Raw genomic sequence first — 14,652 nt, forward strand, 5'->3', positions numbered from 1 at the left:
GGTGGGGGGGGTTGTGTATGCATCTAGCTGTATGGGTAGGTTTTCTATAAACTGAGAAAGAAAGGGTACCATTAGAAGGACTTGATAATAGCAGTATCAAGAACATGCATTTACAAAATGCTTCGTATAATAATTGGCTAGAAAGAGAGGGAGAGCCCATAGCTGCACACCTTAGTCTGTTTATAAATAGTATCTTTCCAAGTGAAGTAGCCAGAATGATGGTAAATTTAACTTTAGTATCTCTTCTGGGTCTTGCTTCCTAGGGAATAGTGGTTTTATTCAGTAGCAGGTTTTTGCCTATCATAAAGTGGACCCACCACTGAATTTTCTGTCCTGCAACAATTCAGGTCAGGAGTGATGAGTTTAATAGTGAACCTTTGGGGTTATTTAATGTGATTTAAAATGATCATTAAGTTCAGAGTTTTTCAAGAGAGAGAGGTGTGCCCCCCCCCCTCCATGTACCTGAAGAGTAGCTCAATAAAGTTCAAAACTAACTAGTGTTGTAGTGGCCCTTCCCATAATACACAGCATTACACTCACCTTAAAGGATGTGTGCTTTGCATTGTGAGATGCTAAGACAATTAATGTGAAGTCATTAGCCTTTATATTCAAGTGGCCTAGTCTTGAAGATACTTTTTGTGCAAATTTTGTTTGCATATACTTGATTTAATTTATGACCAAGTGAAAAACACTTTCTACTTTATATCAAGTATTTATACAAAAAGGGTATAACTCTGTGAATTAAGGTATAACACTTTGTGAAGTGCTATACGTTATTTCAGAATTACACCAAATCTTATTTTTTGATGCTATTCTCATATGTTAGTCTATTGAGCTTTCCATGTAACTGTTTTCTTTCCCTCTTCTCATTTCCTGAATGCATTATTTTTATTCCATTTACACAAGTTTTTACAGTCATAGAATGAAAATGATGCAAAGGTTTTTGGAATGTAACTCAAAGAAAATTAATGTTAATATCAACAATTCTCATGTTGAAGTTTTCTTTATATTAACACATCTTTCAATTCAGTTTATAATATAACTCTAAATTCTCACATTTTATTACAGGAAATTAGGCATATCAATTTGGTAGTGTATGGTGATCCAAATGGCTATTCTGCAATGGCCAAAACAGTTGGATATCCTGCTGCTATTGCCACAAGAATGGTTTTAGACGGTAAGTTTTTGATATTAAAAAAAATAGTGAGATTATTATTAATAATTAGTTAAGTGTTAAAAAAACAATAATAATGTGTGTAACAGCATCATTACTATATTTAGTATGCTTGTCTAGAAATATAACTGTTATCTTTACTTATTTTTAAATCACTGTACATTTGATATATAAAACATTATTATAGTAACTTGCACTGTAATAAAAATAAACTACTTAAGTCCTGGTTAAATTATCATAGTATGCTATTCTAGAAGAACTTCCACCAGTAACATTCTAACACTATTTTTTTTTCTTTATTATAGTGAGAATTGATTGTATTATTGCTATCATTAATAATATGCAATATGAAAAATCAGACAATATTAATGATGTAACTTTTCATATACACTAGTGTCCAAAAGCTAAGGATGAACTAAACTTTATTATTAAGAGAGACCTCCAGGGAGTCAGAGATCATCGAAAGAGACCACATACTACACACCAGCTATCATACTTATTCTTGAATCTGTTCACACTGTTTGCACTCGCAACATCCAATTACAATCCATTCCAATCACGCACCACCCTCTGAGAGAAATATCTAGCCCTCACCTCCCATTCTTAGCAGTCTTCATTCTCAGCTTCCAAGGATGTCCTCTTGTCCTTTCCCCACCCTCCATAAATTGAAAAATTCCTTCATTTGAAATCCTGTATGATCCTTTCAGAAGTTTGTAAGTCTCAATCATATCATCCCTCTTCCTCCTGTTTACTGGTGTCTGTCTGCAGTCTACAAATTCTCAATCTGTCTTCATAATCAGTATTCCACAATCCTGATATCGTTTTTAACACTCTCCTTTGCACTCTCTCCAATATATATATCAGATTCACAATGGAAACCAGGAGACCACACCTACTCACAATAGTCCAAGTGAGGTCTTATCATAGCCTTGTAAAGAGGCAAAATGACATCTTATCTTTACAAGTGAATGTTTGTTTCAGCATTCCAATTATCTTTTCATTTTCTTCTAACCTAATCCCACCAATATAATACAACATTGGATATCTAATCACACTGAAGTGAATAACTTTACATTTACTGACATTGAATTGACATCCATTTTACCATGCCCACAATTCCAGCCTGTTCAAACCATTCTGGAAGTACTGTATATGAGCCGCATTCCTGATTATCCTAGTTATCTTTGCATCAACAGATAACTGTATGTCACATGTAAGATCTTTCCCAACGTCATTAATGTATAGATTGAATAACAATGGACCAAGCACTGATCCTTGTGGTACACCACTTGTTACCTTAAACCTTGTTAAATCTTAAACCTGTATATGAAATTATATTACACAAAAAATGTGTTATGAATTTCATTCAAATTAAATTACAATATGTTTTTGGCAAAATTTACAAATTTCCTAAGGACGTAGTTAAGGAATTAATGTACAATGCTCACAGAAAAGTATGCAAAGAGACATTTTTAGTATGGAAAATGTCTATCCCCAAACTGTGATGCATCTCTCACAGTGTTGTTGTGCCATGCTTAGCACAAAGAGTTCTTAGGGCAAACTGGCCTGCTCCTCCTCCTTCAGAGCAAGGATAAGGAGTTTGTTTTCTTAATAGGAATTTTTTAGCAGCAATGCGTTTCCCTGTTATGTCCCAAATGTGTTCTATTGGTTTGAGTGCTGAGGAGTGTGCTGGCTACTCAATTCAATTAGCATCTGCAGTCTCCAGAAGTATCTCCACTGCTCATGTATGATGTGGTGTGGCATTGTCAGGCATAAAAATTAATTTTTTGCCTATAGCAACAGGAAGCAACAACATGACGTTTGAAGACCTTTATTGCAATATCGATCATCAGTCATGGTCTCTTTTTCCAGCACTTGTTGCCTTGTGTGTCCATTAAGTCTTCCAACATCATGACCGTAGCTCTGCCATATCTATCCCTTTCAAGAACATTCTCACAAGGCAAGCAGTTCCACTTTTATGCGAAATCAAGTGTTGTCTAGAGTCAGAGGAAAGACTAAAACGATTCTCATCTGTAAAGAGTTCATTAGCCCTTGGTGTCTTGTCCAATTTTTATGGATATAACACCACTGAAAATGTGCTCTGCAATGAGCACTGAATAAAGGGGCACAGCCTTGCAAGCCTTCAGGTGTATAGGCCTACTCATCTTGCCACAGTTTGTCAAGATATCTGTGTACCTGTGCTTGAATGGAGCTGACTTGCAAGCTGATCTGCCATGGTGCATCAATTACATTTTGCTGCTGTAACCAAAAAATCGGTCTTCATGTTCCATGGTAGAGCGAGGACAACCTCTTAGCAAATGTCTGGATACAAGCTATCCAGATTCCACACACTCTTCTGGCAATAATTTTTCCACGCATGAAATCATCTAGATGATGTCTTTGAGACATTGCAAGACATCCAAGTTTGCAACTTTATTCCTTCATGATAAAAGCTTCCTTCAAAAAAATTCGCTTAGCACAGCCTTTTATCCTGTTGAGTGCCATAATGTGATCCCTTTGTGTGTGATTTGAAATGAATGTGTACCTGTTTTCTACTTGAAATCATCAGTTGAACAAATTATCACAAGTTGATTCATCTGAATTTGTAGTTGTTATCTTCATAAATGATGTTCATCCTTAGGTTTTGGAACCAGTATAGTACTATCATAATATCCTGTATCTCCCCCAACCTCCAAAGGATACGTCATCAGGAATTTGATGACGATAATGATGAAAAATCACGTATATTTGCATCTATGAAGCATTTGAGAAATAGAAGAATCATATTAGAAAAAGCAAAGAATTAATTTAATAATATCTTGAGTAAATATCAGATAATAGTTTCTTTTTTTTTTTTTTTGTGTGTCAAGCTAAACAACAGTGTCTACACCTGCTTGATTAGTTAAGAAAGGATTAATTTTATTGTTCATCTACCACTATGCATGCATCTCTTTCTTGATGGACAGAATTTGATCTCTTGCCTGTTTCCCTCCCTCCCCCTCTCCTTCCACACACCTGCTTGTGGTGGAGGAGACCTCTCAATGATACTGCTGGCTCTTTTCATTCTTCCTCTTTTCTTCCAGACCACCATTCACTGGGATCCAATGGTCTGCTATGTTTGCATTGTGGTGTGACTCATGGACATCCAGAAAGGGAAATCCTGGTAATCTTGCACTACTTTGATATCCGGCATTCCTACTTTGATATCTGGCATTCCACTCCCAAGCACAGTCATTACTTTCCATCATGAACTCTATTGCCAAACAAAAAAAATCTTTAAAAACATAGTATCTGTGATACTTTGCTTAGAATTTATTCACAGTCATGGCACCCACAACATACTCTGGCAACCTATTTCACTCATTTGTCACTCTCCAAGCAAAAAATCTAGTCCACCTCTGCTAACTACGTTCTTGCCCAGTTTACAAGGATGGTGCCTAGTTCTACCACCACCAGACCTGTCCTGTAAAATTTCCTCTGTATTAATCTTGTAAAGACTTCAGTAATGTGTATGTCTCAATCATATCATCCCTTTTCTGTTTGTCAACAAATTTCTGTAACCCACAAATCTTCAACCTGTGCTCATAAAGTTCATTCCATAGATCTTAGTCACTTGCCTCTGGATCTTCTCCACTTCCTCCTCATCTCCTCATCCCCTAAAATACCCAGGTGACCAGATCTGAACACAGTATTCAAGATGGGATCTTACCAAGGCTATATAAAGAAGTATACTAACCTGCTTGTCAGACTGTTCTTCAGTAGCTAAATAATCTGTTGAGCTGTCATTGCCACTTTTTCAGTATGTCTTCTAAACTTTAACATCCTGCCCAAATTCCTGGCTTCGTCAATTTCCTGGAGTAAGTTCCATCAATGTGGTGCACAGCTGGTAATTTTTTCACCCTGAATGTATAACTTTACACTTTACCATATTAAACTAACATCCTATCTAAATCATTCATTCAAACACATATCAATGAAACAGTAAAGTATGTAACAGGCTACATTGTCTAGGCAACATCAGCCTCATTTCGAAAAGCATCATCTCAATTTCCATTCCATGCAAAGCCATAGTGGGACCTAGAGTGAAATGGGTCTAAGAAAATCAAAACACATTGTGTATATTTTGTAGGTACCCCATCACATCAAACTTAATACCTGTTGAGCATGCTTGAGCCAAAGCAAATTATGTGCAAATAGTCAGAAACAATCTGAGATCCCATTTACATCAATGATTAATCAAACAATTTGTGCCAAAATTATATGGGATGAAATTTCGAAAATGAAAAGGTAGCTACAAAATACACCGTTTGTCTACCTTAGACCGTAATGAATGTGTTGTTATTGATCCCAGAGCTATTGCAGACACTTGGGGAGAAACTTTTTCTAGAATCTCAGCAACAGCTTCATATCCTCCTGAATTTTAAATATTGAAAGAGCAACAAGACAAAAACAGCAGATAAATTTTTCTACTAACAGGCTCATTTCAGACAGTCAGCTGTCTGTTAAAGAGGAACTAAAAGACTTTTACTATCTCACCCTAGTGCAGTAAGTTGTGATGACATCCATTAAATGATAAAATATCCTCCATCTTCTATGGATCTCCTTCTCTTAATATACAAGAGAATACTTGCAGAAGTTTCTGGATTCTTGGCATAAGTCAACTGTCATTGCTATACCAAAACCAGGAAAGGATCCAACGCAAGCAAATAATTATTGACCTATTGCTCTGAACAGTTGCCTTTGTAAGATCTTAGAAAAAATGGTTAATAACAGACTTCTCAGGTGTTTAGAAAGCAGTAACCTTCTCTCCAATACATGATGTTGGTTTTGTAGATATTGTTCAACTTTGAACCATTTGTTCAGTTTAGGAATTTGTATAAGACTTGTGTTCCTGAAGCAAGAACATCTGGATTCAGTGTTCTTTGACAGAGCCTGAAGATATGGCATATTAAGACCTCTATAACATAGATCTCAGAGGACAACTTCCTGTATTCTTAATGGACATTTAAAAGTTTTAATAAACTTTCTGCCCAGGTGAGCTTTCCAAGTCAGAGTGGGAAGTATATTATCTCAGTCATATCATCAAAAACAGGATGTTTCCTCAGTGCTCTATCTTAAGTGGGATACTTTTTGATATCATAATTAACTCAATCACTGATCAGCTTCCTCCCACTGTAGGCAATGTTCGGTATGTTGATGACTTCACAATTTACTGTCATCCTTGTAACATGAGGGTAATTGAATGACAACCTCAGCAAACAGTTGATCCTGTGTACATGGGCTCTTAGTCAGTAGTGCACTCAGGATTTAGTCTGGGGGGGGGGTAGATAATTTGAGAATACGCACTACGCATCACATACGACATATGACTGAGCATCTGCAATGATCGCTAATTCATAAGTGGTATAGAAATAGAAGACATGACACAACATAAATTTAAAAAATGAATTTTAATTAGGAAAAGATTTTTGGAAAATTTTCTAGTGTGTTTTTTCTTTTTCTTTGGGGGTCAAGGCCCCTTGGCCTCCTCCTCTGGGTGCACCACTACTTTTAGTAATTGGTTCGGGTTTTCAGCACCTTCACACTATATCTTGTACTTAATGGGATGTGGGTCAGTCTTCATTGCTTTGTCTTTATTTTGTGCATATGTGTTCAAAGCTTGATTTTGAGTCTGAAGTCTGTGGTTCTGCAGTCTCTCCAATACATGATGTGAGTTTTGTAGATGTTGTTCAACTTTGAACCATTTGTTCAGTTTAGAAATTTGTATAAGAGATACATTCCTGAAGCAAGAATAATTAATAATAATTTTTAGGTTAATTTTCATTTATAATTTGCAGGTTATTCTTCCTTGCTTTTTTGCACATCTCCTACCCAAAAGTCTTTACGTTAAGGCAAATGAACTGGTCGTATCACTTAGATTACACAAACATTCAAATTGACAGTTATCTCTTCCAGAGCATCTTATGTGGACTAATTTCTTTTCTCTGCATTGTGAAGCTGGATGTCACATATGTCAGACTGCCATACATTCTTTTGGTATGCATGTTAAAGACACTATGCAAGCTGCTGGCATGAGTATTGACAACATTGGCTACACCAAACATCATTGCTGCATAGCAGGTTTGCAATTTATCTTTCAATCTCCCATTCAGTCAACTACAGAAGTCTCATACTCCATGATCTGTGTGCCTACAATTGTTTAATACACACAGGGCAACCCACTCTAATTTCTTGCCTATCTATACTGACAGTTGAAGATCAGATATCTCTGTTGGCTGTGGTGCTTTGTTTCCGGACATTAGATGCTAGGCAAGAGGAATGGATACACCATGATACTTTGGATTTTTTTCTGAGGCTTTTGATGGAATACAGCATGGAAGACTGTTGCATAAATTGGAGAATGTGGGTTTGGATTATAAAATATTAGCATGGATGAGGGGGTGGCTGACTGACAGATATCAAAAAGTGGTATACAAGGATGCGAGTCTGCAAGATTTAAGGTAACTAGTGGTTTATCACAAGGATCGGTCCTTGGTCCACTGTTATTCAATCTGTACATTAATAATTTTGGGAAGGAATTCTCTCAAATTGATAAGCAGTACTTGTAGAATGATTTGAATAGTGGAATTGTGAGCATGGGAAAATGGATGTCAGCAAATGTCAAGTCATGCACTTTGGTGTGATTAGATATCCAATGTTATATTATATTGGAAGGCTAGGGATCTTGGAGTGTTAGTGGATAGCAAGTTGAAGTTCAGGGGCCATGTAGCGAAGATTACAAATACAACTCAAAAGATAATTGCAATGCTGAAACAAACTTTCATATGTAAAGATAAGGATGTCATTTTGCTTCTTTACAAGGCCTTGATAAGATCTCATTTGGACTATTGTGCACAGTTCTGGTCTCCTGGTTTCCATTGTGATTGTGATTTTGATACGGTAGAGCGAGTGCAAAGGAGAGTTTTAAAATGTTATCAGAATTATGGGATGCTGATTATGAAGACAGATTGAGAATTTTTAGAATGCAGACAAAAGAAACAGAGATGATCGAGACTTGCAAACTTCTGAAAGGGACATACAGGATTTCAGATGATAAAATACCTTAATTTGGACCCTTCGCTTGTGAATAAAGCGGAGAGCACGTCTGGGAGCTTGGTAGAAGGGAAGATGGGGAAAGGGACAAGAGGGGCATCCCTGGAAGCTAAGAAGGGGTGAGGTCTAGATTTTTCTTTCATAGGGTGATGCATGATTGGAATTGATTGCCATTGGATGTTGTGTGTTCAAGCAATGTGAATGAATTCAAGAATGAGTATTATAGCTGATGCATGTAGCATGTTATCTCCCTCAATGATTTCCTTACTCCCCCTGTGGGTCTCTCTTAATAATAATAATAATTTCTATCTCCAACCAGATCCTAAAGAAGTCGGATAAGAAAAGGATATCTGCTTTTGAGATGTGTTGTTACAGAAGGCTGCTGAGGATATCATACACTGAAAGGCATACAAATGAATGGGTGTTAGAAAAGATTAGTAGAACTTTAAGGCTCCTTAAGGATATTGACAGAAGAAAGTTAAAATATTTTGGACAAATAGAAAGGATGGAAGGAGGACTTCTCAGAACAGTAATAGAAGGTAAAGTTCCTGGAAAAAGAGGCAGGGGTAGACCATCAATGAGATGGATGGATGGTGTGTGTGGTGTGACTGATCTTCAGAGAGTTGAGGCTGCCAGAAGGGCAAACAACAGGACTACATGGCGAGACCTAGTGTGGAACATCATCGAGCATTGGAGTGACCATACGGCATCTGTAGATGCCCAGCGAACACATAGTAACCAGATCCCACCTGCTTGCAGTAATTATACAGCAGATCTACATGCTATTGAGATTCTACTTTTGCATATAAAAAGAAAATAGCTACCAAAAGTGTGTAATTTAGACAGACTCAGGCAGATTCTTTCTTTTCTCCTGTTTATAATCACATCCAGGGCTGTGTGAAGTGTTACACCCGCTCTACAAAATGACCTTTAATGTCGATGTTTCGTTATTCTGGATTCCCAGTCCTTTTGGAATTATGGGAAATGAGGCTTGCAGTTGCTAAACCAGCTCATACTTTTTTGACATATTGTTTGCCATTCCCATATACGGATTACAAACAGTTTATATGATCGAAGCTAATTGCTTGGTGGTAATTAGCTTTGATCATTTGATCATAATAATGCTTGTGTATTTGGTTCTATAGTTCACGTCTGAGTAGTCAATGAGACTTTTGTTATTCCTTGCATCTTCTCTCCATATGAATTTTTACACGTACGAGGTTGGTCTGTAAAGTTCTCAGCTGCGACCATAGATGGCAACACTATCGGCATGATTTTTTTTTTTTCTAAAGTTGGTACATCTGTCATAAGCATCCATGTGAAATTGCAAGTCATTCTATCAGGTAGTTCGTTTTATACAGTTGTCTGAAGCAAAAGTGTTGTCTGTATCCCTTGGAATGGATAAAATTGAGTATCGTGTGGTTATAAAATTCTTTGTAAAAGAAGGCTTAATGCCTACAGAAATTCATTCAAAGTTAGTAAAAGTTTATGTGCACTCTTCTTCTTCATTTTCGACAATTAAGAAATGGGCTGCTGAGTTTAAATGTGGCTGTACCAACCTTGAAAATGATCCACGTGAAGGACGTCCAAAAAGTGTAACAACAACAGAAATCATTGATGAAGTGTACATTTTGGTATTGGATGACTAGCAAGTCAAAGTGCATGAAATTGCTGAGACTATAGGTATTTCAAAAGAATGTGTAGGATATATTTTGCATGAAGAATTGCAAATGAAAAAGCTTTGCGCCAGATGAGTGTTGCGCTTGCTCACAGCAGATCAAAAATGTACTTACATGAAAATCTCTGAACAGTTCTGTGCATCGATTTATTACTCTGGATGAGACTTGGATTCACCATTACACCAGAATCCAAACAGCAGTCAAAACAGTGGCTGAAGCTGGTTGTTCAGCGCCAAAGAAGACAAAGTCGGTTCCATCAGCAGGAAAGGTCATGGCATCGGTGTTTTGGAATGCTAAAGGCATTTTGTTTATTAATTATCTTGAAAAAGGTAAAACAATAACTGGAGAATATTATTCCAATCTTTTAACCAGACTAGATGAAAAACTTTGTGAGAAAAGACCCAGTTTTCAGGGGGAAAAAATCATCTTTCATCAGGACAACGCACCTGCCCACAAAGATCTTTTGGCAATGGGAAAATTAAGGGATCTGCACTACGAATTGTTGGAACATTCACCCTAATCACCAGATTTGGCTCGCTCTCTGATTTCTATCTCTTTCCAAAACAAAACTCTTTCTCACTTATCAGGGTTTTTCTTCAAATCAATAAGTGATTGCAGCTGTAGAGGAGTATTTTGCAGATCTTACTGAGAACCATTACAGGGACAGGATAATAGCGTTGAAGCATCGCTGAAATAAATGTATTAGTCTTAAGGGAGATTGTGCTGAAAAATAAAAATAATTTTGAAATTATAAATTCGTTTTTTTTTTTCATTGTTAGGCCAAGAACTTTTTCAGACCCCCCCTTATTTATATTGAAACACGGTGTTAGTATTAACTCATCCATGTCCTGACTAGAAATCTAGCAGGTAGTTACCATTATTATTAGCTTTGCTCTTTTCTCTAAATTTTCCCAAAAGATTCTTATGTGTGGTAATCATTTCCTATTCTGCTGTTTAGATCTTTAACAAGCACCAACTTTTTCTCTTTCATTGTGTTAGCTGCCTCGAAAAATTCCTCCATTTATTCCATAGCAGAACCTTCTGTGGGACCATAAACACAAATAAGTAATTATTATCGAGTTCCTCATTTAGATATTAGTTCACATCCCTCTACCTGCTATTACCTGCCATTCAAGAAGATTATCCTCATATTTAGTGTTCAATATTATAGCTACTCCTTCTTTTCCCAGGTGTTGTTATTGCCTGAATATAACATTATCTTGTATTTGTTGCTTAGAAAGATCTCACCTGTTTTGTCTTCTTTGTTTCAGTAACACCTATTCTGTTGATCTGATACTAATCCAATTATTCTGCTAGTAGTTCCATTTCTTTACCATTGATGCTTCTTATGTTGATGGTTCCAATCTTGATCTCTGCTGATTTTGAGTTGTGTTTTGTTCCAGTAGTTGACGTTTTCACTGTTTAGCCTTGTTCCCTTACAAAAACAATGGGAATCTTGTTCAACCAGGCAACACCCCAGCCAGCATGAAATTTCATCATGTTTTACCATCATTTTGAGTTATGGTTTAAGCCAATAAGAATACAATTTGGTTGGCTAAATCCAAGGATGGACTGACAATTTGGCTTAAATTGTCAGTCCATTCTTGTTTGTTCAGTATCCAGGTAGATACCCAACAGGGTGCACTATGAGAATGTGAAGATTGGAAATAAGGTCAGAAGCTCTAGTCGATTCACCATTGCCCACAAGCCCTTGTGGAGGTCTTTACCCCGGTTATCCAGCCTTGATCCTTAAGCACCCTTTAAGTAAGCAGGTAAGATATATATGAAGAAGAGATTTTCTTATTAAAAGTTCATCCTTAGAAAAAAATGTTTTCCCTTGTGTTCTTTGTTTGGAATGTTTCTATTTTCTTTATGCCATCATGCCATCATTATTATCACATGTATAATGGTAATGCTTCTTCAAGCATAATGTTGCACCACACAGGTGAATCAAAATTGTTGGTCATGTAGATAATAGTTCTGATACAGAACTGAATAGCATCAGTGGCTATTGCATAACACAAAATCTGCACTTGGAGGGTGAGGAGGAAATGTCATCCACATTTCTCTAGTGAAGAGGAGTGATTAGTAAAGTATCAGTGCATGTATATGAATTATAGTTCTTTAGTTTTTCATAATCTTTCATTTATTGCTTGTCACTGGTTGTCTGCTCCTAGGCATTCATATATTATATATTGAGCCATTTGCCAATATATTGAAGTTTCTTTTTGTCTTAACATTTCATTTGAAAACTTTATATTGCAAATGAATACAAAAAAACAACAACAAAAAAAGACAATGTAGCAAAATGTTTGAACCTTGACTTAACTGAGTAAAGGTTCAAAAATTGCCAAATGCTTGTTGTTGTGTAATTTTCAGGTGAGATCCAGACAAAAAGAATGGTTGTTCCAATGTTAGAATATAAAAAATAAAAAAATTCTTAAAAGCATCCCTTGTGAATGCTTTTAAAAAGATATGACAGATATTAGGCACTGCGGGACACTGCACTTGATGTCCTTAATTCCCTAAAGGAGACTGCATGATAATAATGATACTGTGGGTCTAGGCACAGATCATGATAGTCTAATCATATTCTGTTAATTTAGCAGGTTAGTTTCTAATCCATGACATTGATTCATATATCATTTTCTACTCTTGTTTAAGTATAGAAAGTTCATTAAAAATAACAAAATTAGATATTTATAATGCTTGTTGTGTAATTTTCAGGTGAGATCCAGACAAAAGGAATGGTTGTTCCAATGTCAGAAGGAATCTATAGGCCAATGTTGAAGAGACTCAAACAAGAAGGTATAGTTAGTACAGAATCAGCTACAAAACTGTGATGGCACTGTAATTTTCTCTTAAGAAGTGTAAATTTTTGTAATATGTGATAATATTCATTGTACAGATGTTCATTACTGCATAGGTTTGAAACCATTCATAATGTTGAAATTAAGCTATAAAAAATTCACTCTATATGTTTTGGGGTTAAATATCATTGTATAGAATTGAATTTAAAATTCATTGGAAATGGTTGCCCATCTAGCTTATCAATTTTTGTGCCCACAACCATGTCTCTGCACATTAACAAAAGATTAGTATTTAAACACAAATATATTTGACTTAAAAGTTGCATATGTACAGAATTTCACATAAATAATATACTGAAAACATCACAAACAACATGTCCAAATACAAAGCAAGAAATGGATATTTCAGGGTTGTTTTTAAAGTAACTATTTAAATTCTGAAAATATATAGGTAATCTGGAGAGTGAGTTCAGTTATCCTAATTTCAATTTAGATCCAGCTACATCCTTTATGTTGTGGAGACATATGTTGATGTATTGTACTGCATACAACTGATATCATTAAATAAGTGTTATTAAAGAAATGGATTGTTTTCTAGTTCAGATATAATATTAGGTATGGAAGCATTTATGCATTTTTAGAATCTTTTGCATGTCACCTAAAAGTTATTAATTTAATAAGTACTATAATCTTGTGTTTACTAAATGAACATAATTTTTGAAATTTTATTTTAAAAAAAAGTTTGCACATCACACACACACAGTGTTTCAGGAGGAATAGTAAATATTTTGTGGGTGATAGTACTGATTATTCTGAGTAAAAAAAAGTTCATATAAACATGTGTCCAATTGCCAGTGAATGCAGTGATGTTTGAAAATGGCACGTAAAAAACTATTATGCAAGGCATTAAAGAATGATAAATGACTTATTTTTGGGTCCACAACCATGTCTCTGCACATTAACAAAAGATTAGTATTTAAACACAAATATATTTGACTTAAAAGTTGCATATGTACAGAATTCACATAAATAATATACTGAAAACATCACAAACAACATGTCCAAATACAAAGCAAGAAATGGATATTTCAGGGTTGTTTTTAAAGTAACTATTTAAATTCTGAAAATATACAGGTAATCTGGAGAGTGAGTTCAGTTATCCTAATTTCAATTTAGATCCAGCTACATCCTTTATGTAGTGGAGACATATGTTGATATGTTTACTAACCATTGTAGTGATATGTTGATGTATTGTATTGCTCTTATTGACTGTTTGAATGATAAAAAAGCACAAATAATTGACAAATACTGTCATTTACAGTCCATAATGTTCAAAAATTTCACTGTCAACCTCATTGCCCTTTGCAACTCTTGTAGTAATAGTACATGTTTTTCCGAGGTTGTCTTGACATTCTTTTATGAGGGCAGCATTATCCATAATACGAGCAATCAATTCATCTCTTGTATATACCTTTTCTTTGTATACTTCACTTTTCATCCATCCCTGTAAACCAAAAATCTAAGAGAGTGAGGTCTGGAGATGTTGGTGGCCAATCCATTGTGCAGGGAAAGATTGATTTAGATATTGTCACCTGATGGCTGTATGTGCAGGAGCTTCATTGTGCTGAAAGAACATACCAATCCTTGTAGCCAATGGAAAATTCTCCAGTAGCAATGGAAGTTCATTTTGCAGAAATTACATAAATGGGTCCTGTAAGATGATTTGGTAACATAACAGGACCAATCAAGTGATTGCTGATCACACTGCACCATACATTTACAGAAAAGTGATGTTTGAAATTTGTTTCTACAATGGTATGTGAATTTTCATCACACCACCAATGCCAGTTATGACTGTTAATACCATTGTGTTTGAAAGTACCTTCATTGGCAAATG

General features: G+C 35.7%; 1 protein-coding gene across 1 annotated transcript in view; it reads left to right on the top strand.

The window, feature by feature from the left end:
• LKRSDH (lysine ketoglutarate reductase/saccharopine dehydrogenase) overlaps nt 1-12,788 on the top strand; it is a 363,892-nt gene extending 351,104 nt beyond the window's left edge. Inside the window, exons 24-25 of the mRNA XM_090398943.1 lie at nt 1,069-1,177; nt 12,673-12,788. Coding sequence (XP_090255069.1) covers nt 1,069-1,177; nt 12,673-12,788 — 225 coding nt within the window. The remainder of the gene's footprint in view (nt 1-1,068; nt 1,178-12,672) is intronic.
• Nucleotides 12,789-14,652: the final 1,864 nt, after the last annotated feature.

Source organism: Typopeltis vanoorti, chromosome 1 (genome assembly GCF_054136105.1).
Source record: "Typopeltis vanoorti isolate ZY-2024b chromosome 1, IOZ_Tvanoo_1.0, whole genome shotgun sequence".
Taxonomy (NCBI): Eukaryota; Metazoa; Arthropoda; class Arachnida; order Uropygi; family Thelyphonidae; genus Typopeltis; species Typopeltis vanoorti.